The 24,245-nt window shown below is 42.0% G+C and overlaps 1 protein-coding gene across 5 annotated transcripts in view; it reads right to left on the reverse strand.

The window, feature by feature from the left end:
• pikfyve (phosphoinositide kinase, FYVE finger containing) overlaps positions 1-24,245 on the reverse strand; it is a 232,760-nt gene that overhangs the window by 133,080 nt on the left and 75,435 nt on the right. For all 5 annotated transcript variants that reach the window (XM_084310464.1, XM_084310462.1, XM_084310463.1 and 2 more), the window contains exon 2: positions 21,442-21,635. In XM_084310464.1, the coding sequence (XP_084166590.1) occupies positions 21,442-21,622 (181 nt within the window). In that variant the 5' untranslated portion in view covers positions 21,623-21,635. The remainder of the gene's footprint in view (positions 1-21,441; positions 21,636-24,245) is intronic.

Consider the following 24,245-nt stretch of genomic DNA (forward strand, 5'->3'; position numbering starts at 1 on the left):
TGACTTCATCCAGCACAATGAGACTACGAGAGACGGAGGCACTTCTTTGGGAATGTAATATAAACCGCGGTGAGTGAGTGTTGACATTTTTTAATCATAATGCAACTGGCTCACGTTGATACGAGGCTAACTAGCTACCGTTAGCTTACGTCGATACCTGGATGGTGCCGGCAGGCGGCAGTGGCTACTGGCTACCTTCTGTGATTTGTTTACTTCGAGGTTGAAGAAAGTGCACTTTCAGGTTGAAAGAACGGCCCTAATCTCAGCGTGTTTCAATATAAGCAAGCGTTATGTATGGTGATAATAACGAGTATATTGTTAGCTCCGCCGCTGGATGCTGCAGGCTTCTGGCTACCATTCTGAGAGCTAACGATAGTAGTACTGGAAGCTGCGGGCTAACTGGCCATCTCCGTGATTTGTTTAAAGTCATACCGTCATATACCGTATACCGGGGTATTAGGTCAACATGGTATAACGGTATGAAAAAAATTATACCGCCCAAGCCTAACGTCAGTAATGTGTGTTTAGGTATCTGTGACTCCTGTAGATAGAGACGTCAGTACTGTGTGTTTATGTATCTGTGACTGTTTCTCTTCCATGTCTTTATTTTGTTTTATACTTTTTATTAGTTCTTATTTGTACTTTGTACATTCTCTTCCAACACCCAGGGACAGTAAAATGTTCTCACTCATCTTATCTTATTATCATCAATAATAACAAATAATCAATATATAATCAATAGCCTACCATTTCAACCCCCAGCTGTTGCATAAAACCTATGCTGTTGAGGAAGTGCTTTGGACATTAAAGACTATTTCTCAAGGCTGAAGCCAGACAGGTGAATATAACCTATTCAAACAATCATAGATTAGATTGAAATGTATTGTCATTATACAGCACAAGTACAGTAGAGGTTTCGTTTGGCATCCAACCAGAGTGTAGCTGTAGCAGTAAGGTGCAATATTAATATACAATGTATGTACAGGTACTTAAACTGGGTAGAAAGTGAGTACTACTGACTATAGTGCTAATCAGATGTATGTACAGAATTGTAGTATTAATATGTACGGTGATACAGGTGTAAAGACACTATGGTAGTAAGTCATACTGGCCAGCAGTGTAAGAGTAAGAGTAACTAGTAAGAGTAGGTAAGGAATATGTACAAAAAGAATTATATGCATGTATGATAAGAATAAATAAATATATATGTATCATACAGAGTTATATGGGTTATATGCAGGTGTATAGGTAGGTAGGTATATAGAAGGATTATATGCAGGTATATTCAGACAGATATGGATATATATATACTATGCGGTAAATCTAAATATATAAATGTATATATACGGTATATACAGCAGCACTATTGTACATGACATCATACAGTTATATGGGGTAGGTAGTTGTAACTATTACTAATTACTATGATTACAGGGCAGTTGTAGACAGTGAAAGCAGTAGGTAAGTATAAATGGAGTATAGGCAACAGAGTTCAACGTTTGTGAATGAGGTAAACATAACAAATAGGTGTGTAAAGGTACAAATATACTGCACAGAAAACATGTTTTTTAGTTTTCAAGCACATGAGCAGGGGTTCTCTGTGGAGGGAAGGACTTCAGACACATGACAAACCATGTGGCTGGCTAGCTCTTGGCACCTTTCCAACAGGCAGTCACATGACCTCACAAGACTGGCAAAATTCCCATCTTCTTCCCCCCGGAAACTCTCTTTGATGAAATTGACCCAGAATAACTACGGATAGGCTTTTGAACATGTCTTTGTTTCTGTAGATTTAGGCAAGGCGGCAGGTTCAAATATATTAATATTAATTCAGCCTAATATCTGCAGGAATTAAATACAATTTCTGTTTGATCAAACTTTTTTTGATCAAATTGAGGCAAAACAAGTAGGATGAGATTAGGCTTTTAAACATTTGTCTTTACTTGAGTAGATGAATAACCAAACCTATTTTTAAAATCAGTGAGTCACAATGAATGAACGAACACACAAAGTGTTGAACTTTCACTTAAAGGAACTCGCCAACATTATGGAAAATGCACGTATCATCTTCTCCAGAGTCAGCCAAGAATATAGGCTAGAGGTCCATATCCGCTTCCATTCATTTGTGTTAAGCAGTCGGACACACAGAGAGAAAATTGGTATCCATCTTCTTGTCTGACTCTGGAGAAGCCAGTAAGCGCATTTCCCATAATGTTCCTTTAAAGCTCCAATTGAATACAGATGTTTTTATTTCAGTATGTATATGCAGGGGATATTCACACAGATAATTTTTTTAAGAATCTGAATCTGAATATAGGATATAGCCAGGTCTACGCAAGCTTTTCACCTGTGCAGTGCACTTCAAAATAGACAACCAAAAGTAAAACCCTGGAGCACTCAAAGTCTGCTAAGTCCTGTTTACTGCAGAAGATGACTGACGTTTGGCCTAAGGTCACAGTCAACCATTGCCCACGGAAACTATAAGAGAAGGAAGGGTCATGACGTCAGAATACCAGCGATCTATGCTCTGCTTGGTGGTGCCAGACTTTGGTGCCAGTATATCAAACATTAGCTAGTTAACAATGCGACAAATTGCTGATGATTCTAACATCCAAGACACTAATAACCTAATAAAGTAATAACCGGTTAAAATGGCAGGCCATGTTGATACCATTAAATTCAATGTTGGCCAAACTGAAAGTTCCCGCACCAATGTGGGTTCACACGCAATGACGTAATGACCCTTCCTTCTTTTATAGTTTCCTTGCCGTTGACTAGGATATAGGTCTGTTTTACTACAGTATTTGCGGGTGATGATGCTGCCCATTTGTTGACATTTAATTGACATTTGTTGACATTTAATAATAATAATAAAATAATCTGAATCTGATTTGGATTAACGGCACCCAACTATCTCAAGCATGAATGGAAAGGAGAGTGCAAACTACTGTGTGCCGACAAAGATCACTTCAAAATGACTGGAGTTATTAGTGTTGGAGTTCTGGAGTGGCTTTATCTAATCTGAGATATAGCTGTATCATATATCCTGTATCAGTGAGTTTATATTAACTAGTGCGGTGCCCAGTTCAAAACGAGGCCGTTCGGAGCGTGTGCCCGTTCAGAACTGGCTCATTGCTTAGTCCCTGGAAGTGCTGCTTTTTACAGCCAAATGTAAAACTTGTTCTGGCCAAATGGCACCAGAATCAACACTGCTCTCCCTTGGGTCCGCAGCAACACACCCGCCAAGTGTGAAGTGAATTGGATGAAGTTTCGTTTATTTTACTTTACAATTATTAAAATACATGTTACAACAGGTCATGCATCCTAAAAGGATCAAAGATGGCACAAAGAAAAGTGTTATTTCCATTGTGGTCCTTGGTCTCAGCAGCACATTGTATTTAAATAAACATTATTAACATGATCAGCCTACAGTATATTGCTCAAAGTTAAATTAAAAAAGTTAAATACAACATTGTATTTTGTACAAATATGTACAAAATGTACAGATCTCATACACTTAAGCAGGAAGTCTCCCTCCACTGTCAGTCTCCTGAGTTTATCTCGGTTCTCGAGATAACAACAGCTAAACAGGAAGCGAGAATTAGGCTAACGTTGGTTTCAGTAGGGGTCTAATTTTTACTGTAATTATTATACCACGGTATCACAACTAATCTGACAATGATGTGTCTTGATCAAAATCCTCCTTGTAGTAGCTGTTGTTACACTAACCATATCTTTTTAACACTTTTTAACACAGGGGGCGCACGATTTATCACTTGAATGCCAGCCTTTTTAGACAGATTTTCCGATATTTCATGATTTTCACGGAGCTATTTCTATATTCTATATTATGGCTATGTGTCTAATACGCCTGTCGCTTATCAATGACTTGCTTGCAGTCAACATGTACGAAACGGATCGTTTTTTCATCTGTACATTTCCGTTTTATACCATTTTGAAAAACGCTTGTTTTTGGAAATTTCCAGAAAATAAAAAAGATTCTGTGATAAACGCGCTTTAGTGGAATACACAAAACACGTTGTAATTTTTCGGCCTATTTATGAATAGTTTTCTTTTTAAAACTTTCTTTTTTAGCGTTTATCGCTTTTCTGGTCAAGCATGACCGACAGAAACAGGTTGAAATGGGATGTAGAGCAGGGGAAGACACTCTGAGAAAATACGGCGGGTCCGGGAATCGAACTTGTGTACCCCAGATCCGTGACGAGCACGGTTTTCCCCGACGCAGAAATAGCGCAGAGATATGCGGTGAGCTACGGGAGCTCCCCTTTATGAATAGTTTTCAAATAAACGCTAGATTATCGATAGTATATGTGTACTTATGCACGCTAGAGAAGCGGGCTGAAAAATCGATTATCTATTTCCTGCTCAGTGCACACACACTAGAAATGGTAACAACCGATGAGGTACTCTGAGCGCCCTCCAACCTAACAAGGCCACTGGCCATGACAACATCCCCTCCAAATTCCTCAGAGACTCAGCAGCCGCCATCACCCCAGTCATCACACACAGGGAACAAACTTAACTTTTTGACTTACCAGCCATTTGGCTGGTAGATTTTAAAAACTACCAGCCGGGCAGATTTTTTACCAGCCAAAAATTATAAATAGCTTTTTAGTATATCGCCATGTGTTATTATTAGGGATGGGTACCTTTCACATTTGAACCGGTACCTGTGAATGGATACCGGTACCCAACGGTACCTTTTTTCGGTACTTTAGTCTCATTTTTTTTTTTACCTACCTCAGTCATGATTTTTTTTTTTCAAACTTCAAAATAACTACAATTTCGACCGTTTTTGGCTTGCCATTGCTCTGACTGCTTTGTTGTTGAATCAAGTCAAATCCTAGGTAAGCATATATTGTGCGTGTGAACGTTGATATAAAAAAAAAAATCCGGTATCTCACTTGAATCGATACTCGGTAGTACCGACGTGTTTCGGTTCGGTACCTCAAAAGTACCGAATTCGGTACCCATCAGTGGCGTCGTTAGCCCTGGGCTTCTGGGGCTTTAGCCATGGGCTTCCGGGGCTTTAGCCCCAGATGTTTTTCTCCTAGCCCCGGATCTAAAAAAAATATAATAATAAAAAGTTTACATTTCTTTATTTAATTTTTATTTATTTTTTTGATGGCAGCATCCCCATTGTCTGTGCTGAATGTTTGTTAGTTGTTCTGAAGGATCAGATTAAACCGAATATATATATATTTATTTATATATATATATTTAATTGTATTTGTATATCCCCTTGTTATGTACTAGAGGCCTGGTCACTCCTGTTTCACCAGGGCAGGCAGGTGAGGGCTGCCAATTAGCCAATTAGTGCTGATTGGTTACCTGCTGGGGAGCTTCAAAGGCAGACCCAGAAACACACATGCACGGTCTGTGCCTAGTGAAAGAGCTGTCAGGTTCTTACAGTCCTTGTCCGTTGGGTTACCAGTACATTAGTTTATAGTTATATTAGTAGTTCCTTGGTTTAGTAGCATTTTTGAGTTAGAGCACAGGGTTTTGGTGTTGATTACACATAGGTTGCGTACCCATGAGCCAGGGTCGTAACAATTGGGCGCTCGTCCGGGATCTTTTACCCCTAGAACTTTGTTTGGTGATTTTTTTTTGTGTTGCACGGGGTGTCATCATATTATGGTTTGGGTGGTGTTCGTTACACATGGTGTAACGTGGGGGCTGAGCCATTTTCATCAAACAGGTGAGTATGCCGTATTTGTTTGTAATTTGATGTGACTACTTATGCTGTTAAAATATATAGTTTAGTAGGCACCACATGTAGATAGGGACATTATTTTCTGGTTGTGGGTTAGCGTCCGGTGCACCACGTACTCCTGGGGCGGTCAATGAAATGATTGTATATGATCTTTGACTGGTAGCAGGTGTGGTTGAAGAAAGTTAGGCCTACAGGGCATTAGTTTAAGGGTAGGTAGGTTAGGGCGGCCAGGAAACACAGGTAGTGTGGTAGGGCTTGATTTAGTGTTTCTTAGGGTAGACATGTGGTAGGCCGGGGTTTTCTGCAGTTTAGACGTAGAAGCATATGTGGTCACATCAGGTTAGAAGGCGCACCTGTTTGGAAAATTTTGTTGGATTTATTTTGTTTGTTTAAGTGTTTGGTGAGCATACCTGGTAGCACCTAACACCCTGCGTGTATGACACGTCTATTTAGGGTGGGTGTGTTTTTTTTTAAATTTTTTGTTGTTGTTTGTGCAACCTGGAAAGGTGCGCTCCGTAGAGCTCACATTTCCACCGTGTTCCATTCTGGTTGTTATTGTTGGCAATTAGCATTATTCATGGTTCTTCAGTGGTTCTTCGTTGTTCTTCAGTGGTTCGTTAGTGGTTCTTCGTGTCTGTGAGGTTGGGTGTGTAGCTTGGGGTGTCTAGTTCAGTGACAATGGCTTCCATCAGGGACTTTGTTGATCGCCCGTCTCATGACTTATTAGACAAATTTTCCAAAGAACAACTGCTCGAGCTTGCTGTGCACTACAAGGTCGAGCTTACTCCCAGTGAGAAACGTTTGAAACCATCTGCCTTGGGTGCTTTGCGGGTTTTGCTCATTAGGGAACAGGTGCTTGAGGAGAGGGTGGAGGAGCCTCCATCGTCTGGCGCGTCTCCGCTATTACCTGGTGTAGAGGGTGAGTGGAGGATTAGGGAGTTGGAGTTTAAGGAAAGGCAGCTAGAGCGAGAGCGTGAGGAGAGGAGAGAGGAGCGTGAGCTTAAGGAGAGAGAGAGTAAAGAGGAGCGTGAGCTTAAGGAGAGAGAGAGGAAAGAGGAGCGTGAGCATGAGCGTGAGTTTAAGGAGAAACAACTGTTGCTGGAGCACGAGCGTGCACAGAAGGAGCTTGAATATAAGTATGCTGCCTTGCAGGCGGGTGCTCTGCATCCAGAGTCACGTTCCGGGTTTGATGTAGGCAGGAATATTAGGATGGTGCCACCATTTTTTGAGAAAGACGTGGAAAGATATTTTCCCCTTTTCGAAAGGGTGGCAACCACATTGAAGTGGCCTGATACCGCCTGGACACTGCTGCTACAATGTGTTTTGGTTGGTAGGGCACAAGAAGCCTACACTGCTCTGTCCCTTGAACAAAGCGCTGATTATGAACTTGTTAAAGCTTCCATATTGAGGGCTTATGAGTTGGTCCCCGAGGCCTATCGTCAGCGTTTTAGAGGTTATCGTAGGCAGGAGGGGCAGTCTTATGTTGAATTTGGAAAAGAGAAGGAGAACCTGTTTGACCGGTGGTGCACCTCGCAAAAAGCAGAGTCAAGGGAGCAGCTCAGACAGTTGGTTCTCCTAGAGGAATTTAAGAGGTGTGTTCCTGATAACGTTTCCACACATCTAAATGAGCATAAGGTATCGAAGATAGCCGACGCTGCTGTCTTGGCTGATGAGTTTGTGTTAACACACAAGTCTGTCTTTGTAGAGGAGGGCCGTGTGGAGTCCAGGGGTAGTAGGCGTCCTTCTCAGGGGAGCCGGTTCCCGGCACCCGTGTCTGCTGGTCGGTTTACTTCGACTCCTAGGCAAGGTGGCTCTGCTAGTGCATTCCCAGAGGGGGTTATCTGTTTTTACTGTAAGGAGCCTGGTCATATCGTTGCTGGATGCCCTGTGCTTAAGCAGAAAAATGTAAAAACTGTGGCTCTGGTAGAAATCATAGACAGGACACCTATGCCGACATTAGAGGGTGGGGTGCGAAGTATCAAAGGTGCAGACAGGGAGCTAGAGGGCTCCTCAACATTTAGGATGGAGGGATTTGTTTCACTGGTTGGTGAATTAGGATCAAGGCAGGCTATTACAATATGGAGAGATACAGGAGCTTTCCAGTCTCTCATTCTGGATGGGATTTTGCCATTTTCGGAAGATTCTTCATTGCATTCCGGTGCCATTGTTCAGGGCTTTGGAGGAGGCTTTGTGAATACTCCTTTGCATGAGGTCTCGCTAAACTCTCCCTTAGTATCAGGCAATGTTGTCGTAGGAGTGTGTTCTCACATTCCCATAAAGGGGGTGTCCTTCATTCTAGGGAACGATTTGGCCGGTGGCAAAGTGCTGGCTACTCCAGTTGTAATTCCCGTCCCTGTAGTTTCTGAGGTTCCTGATGAGCTCGCACAGAAGCATCCAGGAGTGTTTCCTGTGTGTGCGGTAACACGTGCAATGTCAAAGGTCAAATGTGACACCCATGGGGTTGTTAACTTAGATGGTGATATGACACTTAGTGACACGTTCTTTGTTGAGTTGAAAAGTGGCCCTGATGAGGGTTTTGGTAAGGTGATACCGTCTCATGAGCAGTTGGTACTAGAGCAAAACAAGGATGTCTCCTTGTCGTCCCTCTTTGAAGAGGCGGTTTTAGAGGATGAAATGGTAGATACGTCTCAAGGATACTTTGTTAGCAATGACGTGCTCATGAGAAAGTGGACACCACCTAACCTGTCCAGTCTGGATGACTGGGGCAGTGTGTTTCAGATTGTTGTTCCAGCCGTGTATCGTCCTGATATACTGCATCTAGCACATGATCATGATCTTGCTGGTCACATGGGGGTCAGGAAGACTTATGACCGTGTGCTGAGACATTTTTGTTGGCCTGGTTTGAAGTCAGATGTGGCACAATATTGTCGCTCGTGCCATGTGTGTCAGGTGGTTGGTAAACCAAACCAGAAGATCCCTCAGGCTCCTCTGCAGCCTATCCCTGCCGTTGGGGAACCTTTTGAGCGGATCCTCATTGACTGTGTTGGTCCCCTCCCTCGAACTAAGACAGGGAACCAGTACCTTTTGACTATTATGTGTGCAGCGACCCGTTTTCCTGAAGCCATTCCTTTACGCAAGATCACAGCCCCAGCTATATCCAAAGCTCTGGTTAGGTTTTTTTCGACTTTTGGCCTACCAAAGGTCATTCAATCAGATCAAGGGTCTAACTTCATGTCCCGTCTCTTTGCTCAGGTCCTCCAGCAGTTGTCTATCCAACATTGCCCTTCCTCTGCCTATCATCCAGAGTCCCAGGGGGCGCTGGAGAGATTTCACCAGACTATCAAAACAATGCTGCGGGCATATTGTACGGAGTTTGACAAAGACTGGGATGATGGAATCCCTTTGCTTCTGTTTGCTGCTAGGGAGGTAACCCAGGAGTCTCTTGGATTCAGCCCGGCTGAGCTGGTGTTCGGCCACACAGTGAGGGGTCCTTTGAAACTGCTGAAGGAAAAGTGGTTGGCTGACCAGACTCCTTCCTCTACTAATTTGTTGGACTATGTGTGTGACTTCAGGCTTAAGCTTAGTAGAGCATGTGAACTAGCGAAAGAGAACCTAAAGGTAGCCCAAGGAAAAATGAAGGTGTGGTATGATAGGCGGGCCCGACATAAGGTGTTGGTTCTCTCGCCTATTCTTGGGTCTGCATTACAGGCTAAATACAGTGGGCCATACTCCATTGAGCGCAAAGTTGGTGAGGTCGACTACTTGATTAAAACTCCCGACCGCAGGCGCAAGAGTAGATTATGTCACGTCAATATGTTGAAGGCGTACAATGATAGGGCTCAGATTGACCAGTCAGGGGTCAAGCCTGTGGCTGTTCTAACAGTTTCTGCATCTCCTATTGTAGCCGACTGTTCTGTGTCGAAGGAGATTTCTCAGGGCCGGTTGCCAAACACCCAGATACTAGGTGACTTGGACTCACACCTGTCGTACTTACCACTTCCTGAGCGTACGGATGTGGTGCGCCTACTTAGACAGCATACACGTTTGTTTTCTGATGTCCCTAGTCGTACTAATGTACTCGAGCATGACATTGATGTTGGTAGTGCAGGACCAATTAAGCAACATGCCTATAGGGTGAATCCGGAAAAACGAAGGATCTTGAGTAAGGAAGTAGACTATATGCTGAGACATGGCATTGCGGAGCCCAGTTCTAGTGCGTGGAGCTCCCCCTGCCTGCTTGTTGATAAGCCAGACTGCACTCATCGGTTCTGTACTGATTTCCGTAAAGTTAATACAGTAACCAAGCCGGACTCGTACCCTCTGCCTCGGATGGACGACTGTATCGATCGGGTGGGTTCAGCAGCCTTTGTAAGTAAATTGGATTTGCTAAAGGGATACTGGCAGGTTCCGCTTACTCCGCGAGCACGTGAGATATCCGCTTTTGTCACACCAGAGAGTTTCTGCCAGTATACAGTGATGGCCTTTGGCATGCGAAATGCCCCAGCGACGTTTCAGCGGCTAGTGAACAAGGTCCTGGGCGGGGTAGCGTTCTGTGAGGCATATCTGGATGACCTGGTTATCCACAGTTCCTCTTGGTCACAACATGTGGAGCATCTGGCCGAAGTGTTCAAGCGGTTGGGTGATGCTAACTTGACAGTTAACCTTGCGAAATGTGAATTTGGACAGGCCACGGTTACCTACCTGTGTAAGGTGGTTGGACGTGGGCATGTGTGCCCCGTTACAGCTAAGGTGGAGGCTATAGTGGGCTTCCCTGCTCCCATCACCAGGCGGGAGTTAAAGCGCTTCCTAGGTATGGCAGGGTACTATAGGAGTTTCTGTAGGAACTTTGCTTCTGTTGTTGCCCCTTTGACCAATCTGCTCAGTCCTAAGGTACCTTTCGTGTGGACTGAGACTTGTCAACAGTCTTTTGAGAGCATCAAGGGTATTCTGATTAGCGCTCCCGTTCTGTCAGCTCCCGATTTTCAACTGCCATTCAAGTTGGCAGTGGATGCTAGTGACCTCGGTGCTGGAGCCGTCCTCCTGCAAGAGGATGCATTAGAGGTGGAGCACCCAGTGTGCTACTTTTCTAAAAAGTTTGACAGGCATCAACTGCACTACTCTACTATAGAGAAGGAGGCGCTCGCTTTGGTTCTTGCCTTGAACCATTTTGATGTTTACGTGGGATCCTCCAGTTTACCCCTTGTTGTGTATACAGACCATAACCCTTTGGTTTTTCTTCGCAGCATGGTGAATTCGAATCATCGTTTGATGCGATGGAGTTTGTTCCTCCAGGCGTATAACTTGGATATTCGCCACATTCGTGGGAGGGACAACGTGCTAGCAGACGCCCTCTCGCGATCGTAGTACCGGTGTTTGTGGTACCCGTTATCGATGTGGTGGTAGAGGCCCTGACAACTAAGGGGTCACAGTTGTTTTTTGTTTTGTTTATGGGTTGTTGTGTAGTGGTTGCCTCTTGGGCAACCAGTTTGGTGGGGGAGGTGTTATGTACTAGAGGCCTGGTCACTCCTGTTTCACCAGGGCAGGCAGGTGAGGGCTGCCAATTAGCCAATTAGTGCTGATTGGTTACCTGCTGGGGAGCTTCAAAGGCAGACCCAGAAACACACATGCACGGTCTGTGCCTAGTGAAAGAGCTGTCAGGTTCTTACAGTCCTTGTCCGTTGGGTTACCAGTACATTAGTTTATAGTTATATTAGTAGTTCCTTGGTTTAGTAGCATTTTTGAGTTAGAGCACAGGGTTTTGGTGTTGATTACACATAGGTTGCGTACCCATGAGCCAGGGTCGTAACACCCCTGATATCCCTTGTATATTCCTTGTACAATATGCATTGAATATCCCTTCTAGTCTACTGAACATCCCATAATAGTCTCCATTCTACCATTGGACGAGACCTTGGTGCCAGGTCGCCATACCCCTCAGACCAGGTTCAATCGTACCGCTCAACATGTATGGACAAGTCCTAGTTCCGCGTAGGAATATGTCTACCGCACCACTAATGGTACTATTTGTTCATAGTGCGTATATATACTGCGCTATTAAAGTAGAGCTTTCTTTTAGTCCAGTTCTTTACCCTCCAACAGAGTGACAGACGCAAAAGCCTCCCCGCGAACCACGTGTGGGCAGTAAGGCCAATTCGGCCCAGTATCGGCATTGAGACATCGTGTATATTAATATTTGAATAGTCATATTTGGCACTATATCGTCGAGTTGGACGTATTCTATTAAGCTAATAATAGTCTATTCATATGTAGTGCCTCGTGCGGTAAGAGTTCTATAGTAATCAGCACCCCCATCGTTTCGGGCATCAGCTGGACGCTTATCCAGGGTGGTTGACCCCACGTGAAGCTGCACCCGAGGAGCTCCAGGCCAAAGAGCGAGTGGACCTGTATATTGGATTATTCTACCGACGACGGCTAGCCTTCCCCGGCTTGGATTATGCTTTGAGTACTTTGATTATTCTATGGATAAAGGCCAACACTGCGGTGTGTTGGAAATACCCCCCCCGGAGAGGACGACAGGTGAGGAGACGCTCTACACGACGAGGTCGCTTCACGTCTCTCCATCGTGGACCGGAGGACGCCGGCCACAGAGAGTCCAACTGCTTTCATCTGTGGATCGAGGATCGCTGGGCACCGAGTCGCACGACTGTGGGCTCTCCCAGGATACCCTCGGCCAGACGGGATACAGCCAGACTCTACCCCCCCCCCCTCCAGCTGTCCTACAAGCAGTCGGAACCTTCCCCTAGTGTATCCAGCTATATAATCATTCAAGTATCATTGCTATTGTTCCCTAAATATTCCAGGTTGTATATTTGCTTCCTGCGCAATCAGAGATTGGACATTCGATATTGATCTACCTACGAATACTCATTTGCCATAAAAGTGCATACTATTTCAAATCATAAATGTAATTAAGTGATCGTTGTACATACCTTTTGCTATGTATTATTATTAAACGCAGACTTTCGACTTGGTACATTTGTGTTGGATCCGTTTCATCAGGTGGGAGTGTTTATCATAATTATTTATACCTAGTACTGGGTGGCCAGAGTCTAAAGTACAAGAGGTAGTGGTAGTAAGTATCATATCTAACCATACAGTCAGGGAATTGTACCCCTCAGTTACATTAGTGTTTGGTATTTTTCTTTGGTTTTTAGTACTTTTAAACATCGATTTTTAGCAAGTAGTAGTTTTCATTTGATCCTATATAATTTTTTTCATTCATCGATTTGTAGACTTTTTTTTTTAGTGTCTTGAAAGGCGCATTATAAATCAAATGTATTATTATTATTATCATCCAGGAGGGAAAAGACACTTTGGATATAGGGACTGCATCTCTGCCTGTCCTGGCCAGGAAACACTTTGCAACTGTGATCTCTTCTGGCAGTAGTTGGATATTGTAATGTGTGGCGAGGGGTTGCAGCAATTCCACTGAGAGAAACTGGTCTGAGGCTGGAGAACATGCCTGTATGCCTCTCATACGTTGTTCTCCAACTCATGAGAACCTGCTCTCAAGCTCTTGCAGCATTCTGTCGAGGACTGGATAGAACAGTCTCTGTCTCAGCTGATCTCCATGAGGTCTGAGCTTGTGCCACAAGATGACTCAACTACATACTCGTCCATTATTTTCTGCTTCCTCCTTTGGCTGGTAGTATGTTCCTCAATTTTTTCGATTGCTTAAGCACGATTTTGAAAACAGGGCCCCGTGTTTCAAAACACTACACACAATTAGCACAACCACACACACAATTATCAGAACACCTCAGATCCTTTGCTAAATTAAACACAAACTATACACTAATTTATAAAAACTACATTTTGTTACCATATGAAACACACGTTTCATATGACTTAATTCTGTTTGAACCAGTTACACACTGCTGTGCTTAACCTAAAACACATTTAGCAATTCTACTTCTCAGTGATTAGAGTACTGTAAGTGAAGTACACAGAGAATGTGCAAATATACAATAAATTCACCAAACACTACACAAGACCAATGCTGTAGACCAGGGGTGTCAAACTCATTTTCACAGAGGGCCACATCAGCATTATGGTTGCCCTCAAAGGGCCAAAGTTAATGTAATGTAAAATAAATGTAGCTACTCATTTACATATTGTTAAACATGTTGTTTCTGTATTTATTACTTATTCAAGTTATACATATTGCATATGCATTTGCATAGATGTAAAAATATATGTTAGCTTATGTTATTTTAACAAATAATTTTAGTTTATCAGAACCCCATATTACTCCATTAATCAATGATCAAACCATTCAAGTAAATAACAAAGAAGAAGATCATCAAATACAAGCTATGACATTAAGTTTGTTCAAAACCTTTTTGTCACAGTCAAGAGGGGCAGAACTAACAACTGAGCTGCAAAGAACACGTGGGACAGATGTAGCAGATGTTACAAAAACAAATGGCTGCACACAACCTTGCAGAGGCCATGATACATCCAACTAATGGAAGATAGTTTAATTAACTTTAATGAACAGATTGCAGAATGGGTACAGTACAGTACAGCTCAATACACACAATTGTTAAGGGGATGCAGACCAGAGAAAGACTTTCGACTTGTTTACATCAGGGTCCACCATTTTCTATTCGTAATGAAATTGCTATTATGTGTCTGCATGAACACACAACTGTAACTGTACTCAAAAATAACAAAATAAGGGTTGTCTCAGTTCACAACTATATTGGTCAAGTTTTGGGTGGGACTTGTTTGCGTCCCTACAGCTTCTTATTCAATTGAGCGAGATGCTCGGTTATGTCACACAGCCAGTTTGCATCCGACAGTTCAGACAATATTTCTTCAACCCTTTGTTACCTATTCCGCCTGGATCTTTTTTGTATTTTGGGCTGTAAAATTGTCAAAGAATGTCTGAGGAGTAAGTGCTTTTGGCTTTTTTCCTTTGTTACTTCATCAATACCTCAGATGTTCAACATACATGTATGTGTAAGAATGTGTAATAACTAAGGCTGTCAAAGTTAAAGCTTTATTAACGCATTAACCCACAATTATTTTAACGCCGCTATTTTTTAACCCAAGATTAATGTTTATATATATTTATAAAAAAAGATATATACCAGAGCTCTTGGGGGGCCACATCAAATGACATGGCGGGCCACATTTGGCCCGCGGGCCATGAGTTTGACACCTATGCTGTAGACTGATTTATTTATCTACATATACCCAAATCAATGATGCAGACTGATGAAAAAAAAAATTCTCTCCATATACCCAAATCAATGATGCAGACTGACAAAAATATAAATTTTCTCTCCATATAACCAAATCAGTCAACATTTCAACATGGAGAATCACAACAAAACATGTCCCAGTTTTCATGCTACTACAGTGTGCATAACACAGTAAGCTCAGCAAATATCAGACAAACATAAAATACTGTATCCAGTACAGGTTAAAATGACAGTAAAACAAAACCAAAAAAAGAAAACATTTAAATAGAATACAGAAAATACTAGACATAATCTCTTTGCCTAGCTGGATCTGGCAAGAGATTATTTTGTTGCGATTCTCCATGTTGACATGTTGACTGATTTGGGTATATGGAGAGAACATTTATATTTGCATCAGTCTGCATCATTGGTTGTCTTGTGTAGTGTTTGGTGAATGTATTGTATATTTTCACATTCTCTGTGTACAGTACTTCACTCTCCTTCCGTTTTAGTTGAAGGCAGGTGAACTCACCTGCTGCATTTTTATAGTGCTTAAACCTGATTGGTGTATCTACAATTAAGCAATGGTGTGTTTGTGCATCTGATTGCTGTGTTTAACCAATTGGCTCATATGTGTGGTAATTTGACATTCTATGTGTAATGTAATGCAAGTGTGTTTAGTGTTTTGCAAATCACTGTGTGTATTGTTTTGCAAAAAGTGTGAGGCTGACTTTGTGCTTATTTTTTTTTTAAACATTTATTTATTAGTCATCAAGGGTACAGTTGAATACAGTACACATTGAATGGCACATTTTATATTTTCGCCCTTCCCCCCCTCCCTCCAGGGTTCCCAGGGTTCTGTGTTACGGGAGATCAGGGTGTAGATCAGGGTGTAGATCCTTGATATAAGACCTTTTTGATTTGTGGGGATGTCCAGAATGGTGTCAATTACTGAGTTGGAGATAGTAGGGAAGGAGGTATTGTGTTGTTTAACCCAGTTTCGAACTTGAAAGTATCGAAATAAGTGAGATCTCGGGAGGCCAAATCTTTCACACAGATCGCTAAAACTGCAGAAAACCTTATTGGTGTATAGGTCCCTCACTCTAACTAGGCCTGACCTTTGCCAGGTCAAAAAGGCTGCATCAGTGTGGGGAGGGATAAAGAGGTGGTTGTTGCAAATGGGGCTGTGGCTGGAGAACCCAAGGAGTCCAGAGGCGCGCCTGAATTGAAGCCATATTTTTAAAGTCGATACAACAATTGGGTTTCTTGAAAATTTGGTCGGCCGGATTGGCAATTCAGATGAGAGCAGGGCCAATAGTGAGGTAGTCTGGCAGGATCCTGCTTCAGATTCACACCAGCTCAGTGCCGGTTCTTGGGTCCATAAAATCATCTTGTGGATGTTGGCTGCCCAATAATAGTTTCTTAGACTTTGTGCTTATAGGGGTGCAAATCTGGGCCTATGTTTTGCTCCTTGAGTGTAAGGTTTTGATAATTGTGTAATACTTTTGATTTGAGTGTTTATGCAATCGAAGAAAACTGTAAAGACTAGAGATTAACTGCTTATTTCTTTTGTACATAGGCTGTGCATAATGTTTGTTTGTTTATTTGCTTATGTGTATGATTCTTAACTGTGTTTTTATTTTGTTATTGGTGTATATGTGTGTATGTAATGTATATGTATGTATGTATGTATGTATGTATGTATGTATGTATGTATGTATGTATGTATGTATGTATGTATGTGTATATATATATGTATATTTGTACCCTCATTGGGGCCTCTTGGACCATATCAATGTTTTATCTGGCTAAATAAAGGTTAAATAAATAAATAAGAAACTGATGATTTGGTCCTGTTAACTTTGAATTTTATATGGGGACTGCCCATATCCCTCTCATGGACCTGGACCTCACTTTAAAAAACTCGAATCTAGTTCTTCAGTATTCGTCTCTAATTACTCTAAAATTGTGTGTGAAAAAAAAAAAAAAAGGGCTACACCCCCCTGGGCTGAAGCCCCCAATGTTTTCTAACACTAAAAATCGCCCCTGATACCCATCCCTAGTTATTATTACTATATAATACTCTCATATGCTATTTTCAATTAATATCATAAACATAAGGAATATTAGCATAATTTTGAGTGGACTGAAGGAATGAGTCAGCGTTAGAGTAGCTGCCGCAATTACCGCGGTATCGCTGTTACATCACGCCCACCGCAAGAGTAGGCTGAATACCGCATCACCGCTGTTTTTTTATAATAATAATAAAGTACCCTCCTCTCGTTGGGCTTGCGGCTCTGCAGATATACCCTACTCCTCTATCGAGGTTCCAAGCGACCCTATTGGGTACCAGAAAAGTCACGTGAAACATTGCAGACCACTGATTGGTCAGAAGAGAGACGCGTCACACGTTGGAGCGTCATGCAGTGTGTTACCACCAATCGGCAAGCGCATATTCGTTTTTTACGTCCTGAATGTCAGCCATTGATCAGAGCTCATCACAACACGGCTAATAACGTTAGCTTTAGCTCCCCGCCGGAGTGGACTACCATCGCTCCTCAGGAGTACTAAACGAGACATAATGATTTTACGGTCTGCAACGAATGTTATAATAAAAGCCCTTCGTTCTATACACTTGTCTGATTGAAAACTTTATTAACAGACCGCAGAATGGGACAACTCAGCACGCTCTGAGCAAAGAAAGGAACTGAGATATGAATTGAGTATTGCTTGCCTTGCTATGGTCCGGTAAATACGCTGATGTTATTGAACGTGTAACTATATAACGTTAATGCCACAAAACGAATGCCTTTATTATAAAGTAGTAACTTTATAATAATAAGAAGAAGAAAGGGTCGGGGGGGTAACCACCCCTGCCCGCGACACCGAGTGAACGGCGCACGACCTGAGGGGAAACTTCAAATCCGTGTTTCACTTTCAATAACGAATGCGTGCTTGCCGAATCCCAAACAATATTCATGCTGCAAAGTCATCCTCTAAAGATAGACATTTAGACTAGAGGCAGGCTATATGCTATAAAGACTAATAAAAAAAAAGAAAAAATGCATTCAAATTTTTTTTTAATTTGTGTGTGCGTGCGGTAATAACCGAGGCGGTAGGAAATATTTCGCAAATTTGTACGGTAAGGAAAACATCAATACCGCGGCAGCTCTAGTCAGCGTTAATAGTTTTAAATGCAAATAATTTATTGAAACATAGAAGTGGGGTCGGGACACACACACACACACACTGTTTCAACTCACCACCCCCGCATCATATTGTAGTCTGTCTTCAAACTTCCACTCCTCTCGAAACTTTTTTATATTTGAATTAGGGCTGCACGATTAATCGTTTTTTAATCGAAATCGCGATTTGGAATGATGCAATTATCAAATCGCCAAGCCTGCAATTAAAAAAATAAATAAAAAAAAAATAAAAATAACCAGGAAGTCCCATTGAGATACAAGATCTCCTTTGCAAGGTAGACCTGGCCAAGATGACAGCAATAACATTTGCAATACATCACACAGCAATAAAATGTGCGATACATCACACAAGAACATAATAAATGTGCATGTATACAATACATCACATGTAAACACAAAGCAGAATAGTCTACATGATAGTAAAAGTGTATAATACAGGGTAATACAGTAATTTTGCAGTTGGGACCCGACTACAGAAAGCAGCAACATTCTTCTTGTAAATTTTTTTTTAAATATGTTATAATCGCATCGCAAATCACAATCGCAATATCTGTCAGAATAATCGCAATTAGATTATTTCCCAAAATCGTGCAGCCCTAATTTGAATATCAACATTATCTGTCCATCCTCAGTAATCCTCAGTTTACTATAATATACTCCTGTCCTGAGTCCTGACTAGTGACCGTCGTCTTTCCAAACACACGCACACACACAGGGAAAGGGAGAGTGCCCCCCCATTCCCTTTCCCCAGTCCACACTGTGTCTGCTGTTCTCTATGGCTCTGCGCCTCTGCCTCTGATCAGGGTTAGCTTACGCTAACGTTGTAGTGATTGTAATGGTACATAAACGTTCATTTCGGGCGATGTGGGCATAAAGGAATGGCGACGGTGCAAAGCATGTAGATGCATTTGACCCGTTGTGAGAAGAAAAAAAACACCACAGACTTATTTCGAGTCTGTAGGCGCACTGCTGTGTTAACGCTGCTCTGCTTTCAGAAACACGGACTGGGCGGATATCATATGACTTGCGGAGTTGCTACAGGTTTTTCAAAATAAGAGTATCATATGAACCTGAACGTTGCTAGCTGCCGGAGCCATAGATATTATGACTGGAGCTGCGCTTGGGGCGGAAATGAGACCCGCACAGGATTTTCAAAATAAGAGTATCGATATGAACTACACGCCAGATGGCGGGCAGACCTATCATTTTTACACGCCTTTTTTTTTTATCTTTCCTGTGACAAAATGGCATTCAATGTAATAAAAAAAGTCAACCAACGAACTAGATTCTTGTACCGGATCTCCTCTCTGGTAAACAAGAACACCCTGAAGACTCTGGCAGGAGCACTCATTCAAGGGTACTACGACTATGCTTGCACCTCATGGTACTAAAGCACCTCAAAGGCGCTAAAAACAAGATTACGAACATCACAAAACAAACTGGTCAGACTACTACTTGACCTTACCCCTAGAACCCACCTCACCCCTGCCCACTTTGACAACCTAGGATGGCTTAGAGTAGACGACAGAGTACAGCAACTTGGAATGGGCCTGGTCTACAAGATACACTATACGACTAAGGTACCCATGTACATGTCAAAATACTTCCCAAAGGTCAGTGAATACCACGACCACAACACCAGAGGAAGCTCAACAAATCACGTTAAACCCAGATTCGGCTCAAACAAGGGACTAAACACGTTTCGCAATTATGCCACATCAATGTGGAATGCCCTACCCAAAGCTGTAAAGGAATGTGAATCCCTACCCACATTCAAAACCGCTCTTAAAGAGCACCTACAGGAGGCTGCAATTCTAAACTGGCCACCGTAAATGTCCAAACCCCCCCACCCCCTCCTAATAGACAGTCTCCTCCCCACCGCATGTATATATTCTCTCCCCGCCGTATGTATATTTTTCTCCCACCCACCCACCCCCTCCTAATGTACAGTCTCCTCCGCACCGTATGTATATTTCTCTCCCACCCACCCACCCCCTCCTAATGTACAGTCCCCTCCCCATCATATGTATATTCTCTGTCAGGATCTATGGGTAACAGTACTGTATATTTGAATACCGTATATGTCACAAATGTATCAGTACTAAATACCAGTATGTCCCTATGCCATAAATGTCATGTATGTTGTGTATGTCATAAATGTCAATATGAATTGAAAATGGGGGACCCTGATGTAAATAAGACAAACGTATTTCTCTGGTCTGCATCCCCTTAACAATTGTGTGTATTGAGCCGTACTGTATTGTACCCATTCTGCAATCTGTTAAATAAAGTTTTCATTCATTCACACATACACAGATAGGGGACACGTTGAGATATGTGAAAAAAAACTCTGATTACCGAAGACTGGTAAAATAGATTCCTTACCTCACATCAGATGTTCTCCAAAAAGATTATTCCAATTCCTGATCACCATTCCAAATATCGATCACGTTTATTGATCCAACGTTAGGTACTCGAAAACACATATTCCACGCTGTTCTGAGTGTCTACAATGAATGGGATCGGCTCGGATTACATGCCTGATAAGTAAAATGTGGATTCCGGAGTTTTCTTTTCTCATCCATTTCCATTGAGTCCAATCCAATGGATGCATTACCATCCGGGAGACGATAGGGGGCAGTATTTTCCCTGTTTGAGCTCAGAGCCAGTCCCAATGGTAACGTGAGGCTAGATTGATGAAAAATGAATGATATCGCTAATAAAAGCAATAACGATTAAAAAACTAGACTTCTCGTCATTGGCACTCAACGCATGGCATGAAATAACGAGTTTTCTCGTGGCTGGCACTCAAAGTGTTAAAGAAGAATATGAACATTTGTTGGTCATAAAACCAATGATCTGTTGATCTTTATAAATCAAGACGATGCCATTGTCGATCATAATGGCCCCTATACTAACAATGGCATTGCTGTCAGTAATCAAAATTTATTTTTAAAATCCAAAATCAAATCGTGACCTTAAAATGGAAAGTCAAATTTAATTGTGGGTTTGCTCAATCGTGACACCCTTAGTTGTTATGGCGTCACCATCTGGCCAAATGGCACCCCTTTGGGTCCTCAGCAATACACCTGCCAAGTGTGAAGTCGATTGGAGCTTCCTTTATAGTTAGATTCCTTCCTTTATAGTTATGTAGATGTGTGTATGTGTATGTGTATGTGTATGTGTGTGTGTGTGTGTGTGTGTGTATGTGTATGTGTGTGTGCGTGTGCGTATGTGTATGTGTATGTGTAGGTGTATGTGTATGTGTATGTGTGTGTGTACGTGTATGTGTGTGTGTATGTGTGTATGTGTGTATGTGTATGTGTCTGACCTTTGTTGCTGAAGCGGAACAGGTTGACAAACGAGCTGTACGCCGAGCGGAGCGGTGGCTCATCTTGCTCGGGCGTCAGGGGTTTGAAGTGAGTCAGGTGGGAGGGGCTGGCCGGCGAGATGACGGGCGGCTCCACACCCCAATCCGCAGAGGAAGAGGAGGACTTGTCATCAGCAGCCATGTCACTGCTACTCCTGGTTCAGAGGCAAAGATTAACATTGTGAGGTGATGGAGTTGGTCCTAGATTAACAGCTCTGCTTTCAAGAACCTACCTGCAACAAATACTTTAACGCAGCGTTAATTGACTTGTACTTAAACGCCCTGGATGAAAACTTTAGAGAATTGCACTGTGCCGTCTTCATTGTGCCAATCACTTAGCCGAGTCAATCACTTATCAACTTATCACTGATATGTTGTTACCGGTGTGCATGTTCCCGATATCCTGCCAATATTCTGGTTGATTAGCCGTCTTTTACAGTCTCTAGCTCAGGGGTGGCCGAGCCGCATGTGGCTCTTTGCCCGTCAATGTGTGGCTCTTCCATCCATAAAAAAAAATAAAAAATTATAATTTTTTTTTTTGTATGTCACTAATTCCATAAGGACGTAGAATAAACATTTACAGATTTTATTTTTAAATGGTCCATTTGCATGTTCTTGGTATCTGAATCTAGGGACATCTATGGATCTCAGGGAATGTATTCCCAGTGTCAGAAATAGTGTGTCTGTTACTAGGGTTGAGTAAATTGTAATGAACCAAAGGAGAATATCAATTATTTAAAAACATTTTGTATCTTTGACTGTGAATAACACCATGCTAAAATTTACCAGACCTGAAAAATCTAAGCAAATTAATAAAGAGAAGATGATTAAACAGAAGGTTTTGTAGATACAGTACTGAATTCTGCCATCTTTTTTATAATGTAAATTTCTCCACCATTTTTCATCATAATTATTGCAACACCGTTTTTTGTTTTGACGTTCACAGAAAGGTAGAGAAACTAACTGCGTTCTGTTTTATGGCAATAACGTTCAGGTTTGTGGGAGATAATCCCAAAAAATAAGAGAAATAAAAAAATTAATCCAGAAGTCAGATGATTGACAGGGGCTGGCGTGAGCTGGGTAGGGTAGTATTTCGAAATTCAAAAGCCCAGTCTCTTCCTTCAAAAGACTACACTCACTTTTGGCTGCTCCACTTCCTCCTGTCAATATGCGCCGGTTTCCGACTCAATGCCCTGAGATTTCTATAATCGTATATTTCACTAATAATAACAGTTAAAATCATTGGTAAACAAACGTAATGCTGAAAATCTCTGGCTTAAGAGGTTAACCCTGTGAGGCCCAAATTAAAAAGACATTAGCAACTTCAGAGGCCAGAGGGTGGGACATATAAACACATTTACTATCAAATAGCATTGTGAGGCTGAACAACAGGACCAATTGACTATACATGTGCTTAAAAAATTTTAAATAAACATTTACACTCTTTTTTTAAATGGCTAAAAGTGATTTTGTAATTTTGCAACCGTGGGTCTCACAGGGTACTTTTAACCCTGTGAGGCCCAAATAAAAAAGAATTAGCAACTTCAGAGGCCAGAGGGTGAGACCTATAAACACATGAAGGGTGCCGTGACTGAAGAAAAAGGTTGAGAAACGCTGGTATATGGTGTGGCTCTTTGTGGTACCACAGTAATTTTTGTGGCTCTTAGTCTCTGACTGGTTGGCCACCCCTGCTCTAGCTCATCATGTGAAACTAGAGATCTTGAGGAATCCATAGATTCAGCTATGCTCCAAACTCTAGCAAAATGTAGATGGGGGGGGGGCTCCAGTATATCTTTGTCACAACTCTTTGATAAGAAGATTTTATGGATCCTTGGCCAATATAATCAATATGTTTGTAACTTTAAAAAAAATAAAGTACTCCCAAATACCAGTACATTCTCAGGGGCTCATACAGAACAAAGCATTTCACTGTGAAGTACATGTACGTTTATATGTGACAAATAAAAACAAACTTGAAGGCCTCAAACATCGAGTACTGAACAGGTTGCCAATCGTTCCTTTACTTCTTCGTTTATTATAAAATTTGTTTCATTTCATGAATGATGACTCAGTTTTGGAGATATCTGCTGTCACTCCAATACAGTGGAGCTGAATGGCACTTGGTTTGTCACACTCAAAATGTAGATAAAAACTCAAAAGCACAGTCTCTTTCTAGAAATCCTACCCCGGTTACTAAAGATAATCCACAGACCTTCTTGTGAGCTGTTTCACGTAGGAACTATTTAATACCGAACTACACCCCGATAACAATAAGCACTTTGGGACCGGAGGACATTTCTCATAGTTCTAATAACTATTGGAGGAACTACCCCCTTTTTTGTGTCCACACTGCAGGAAGTGAGGACGACCGTAGTTCTCAGAATGCAGAACCATGAGTGATGCGAGTGTACAGTGATTGGTCCGGATCCGATGTCAAGTCCATGGTCTCAGACAGAGCCTTGTGCTCAGCTGTCGCTCTACTGACCACAGCTGGAGAGCAGACGTGCAATGCCTGAGTCGACCTCGTAATGTAATGCATTTAAAGTTAGCTGTTGGCCATTTCAATCCTTGCATCTGGTTATCAATCAGGAAATGTTTACTGTAGTTGTAAATTTATCAATCTGGTGTGATCTATGCACAAAAACAATTACCTTTTTCAGCTAATCTTAATAGATTATATAAATTAAGCAGTGTTGTTTGTGTTTATAGGTTATTTCCAATGTTCGCTATTTGGCCAAACTAAAGTGGAACGCAGCCAAGCTTTC

Source organism: Notolepis coatsorum, assembly GCF_963971535.1.
Source record: "Notolepis coatsorum genome assembly, chromosome: 3".
Taxonomy (NCBI): Eukaryota; Metazoa; Chordata; class Actinopteri; order Aulopiformes; family Paralepididae; genus Notolepis; species Notolepis coatsorum.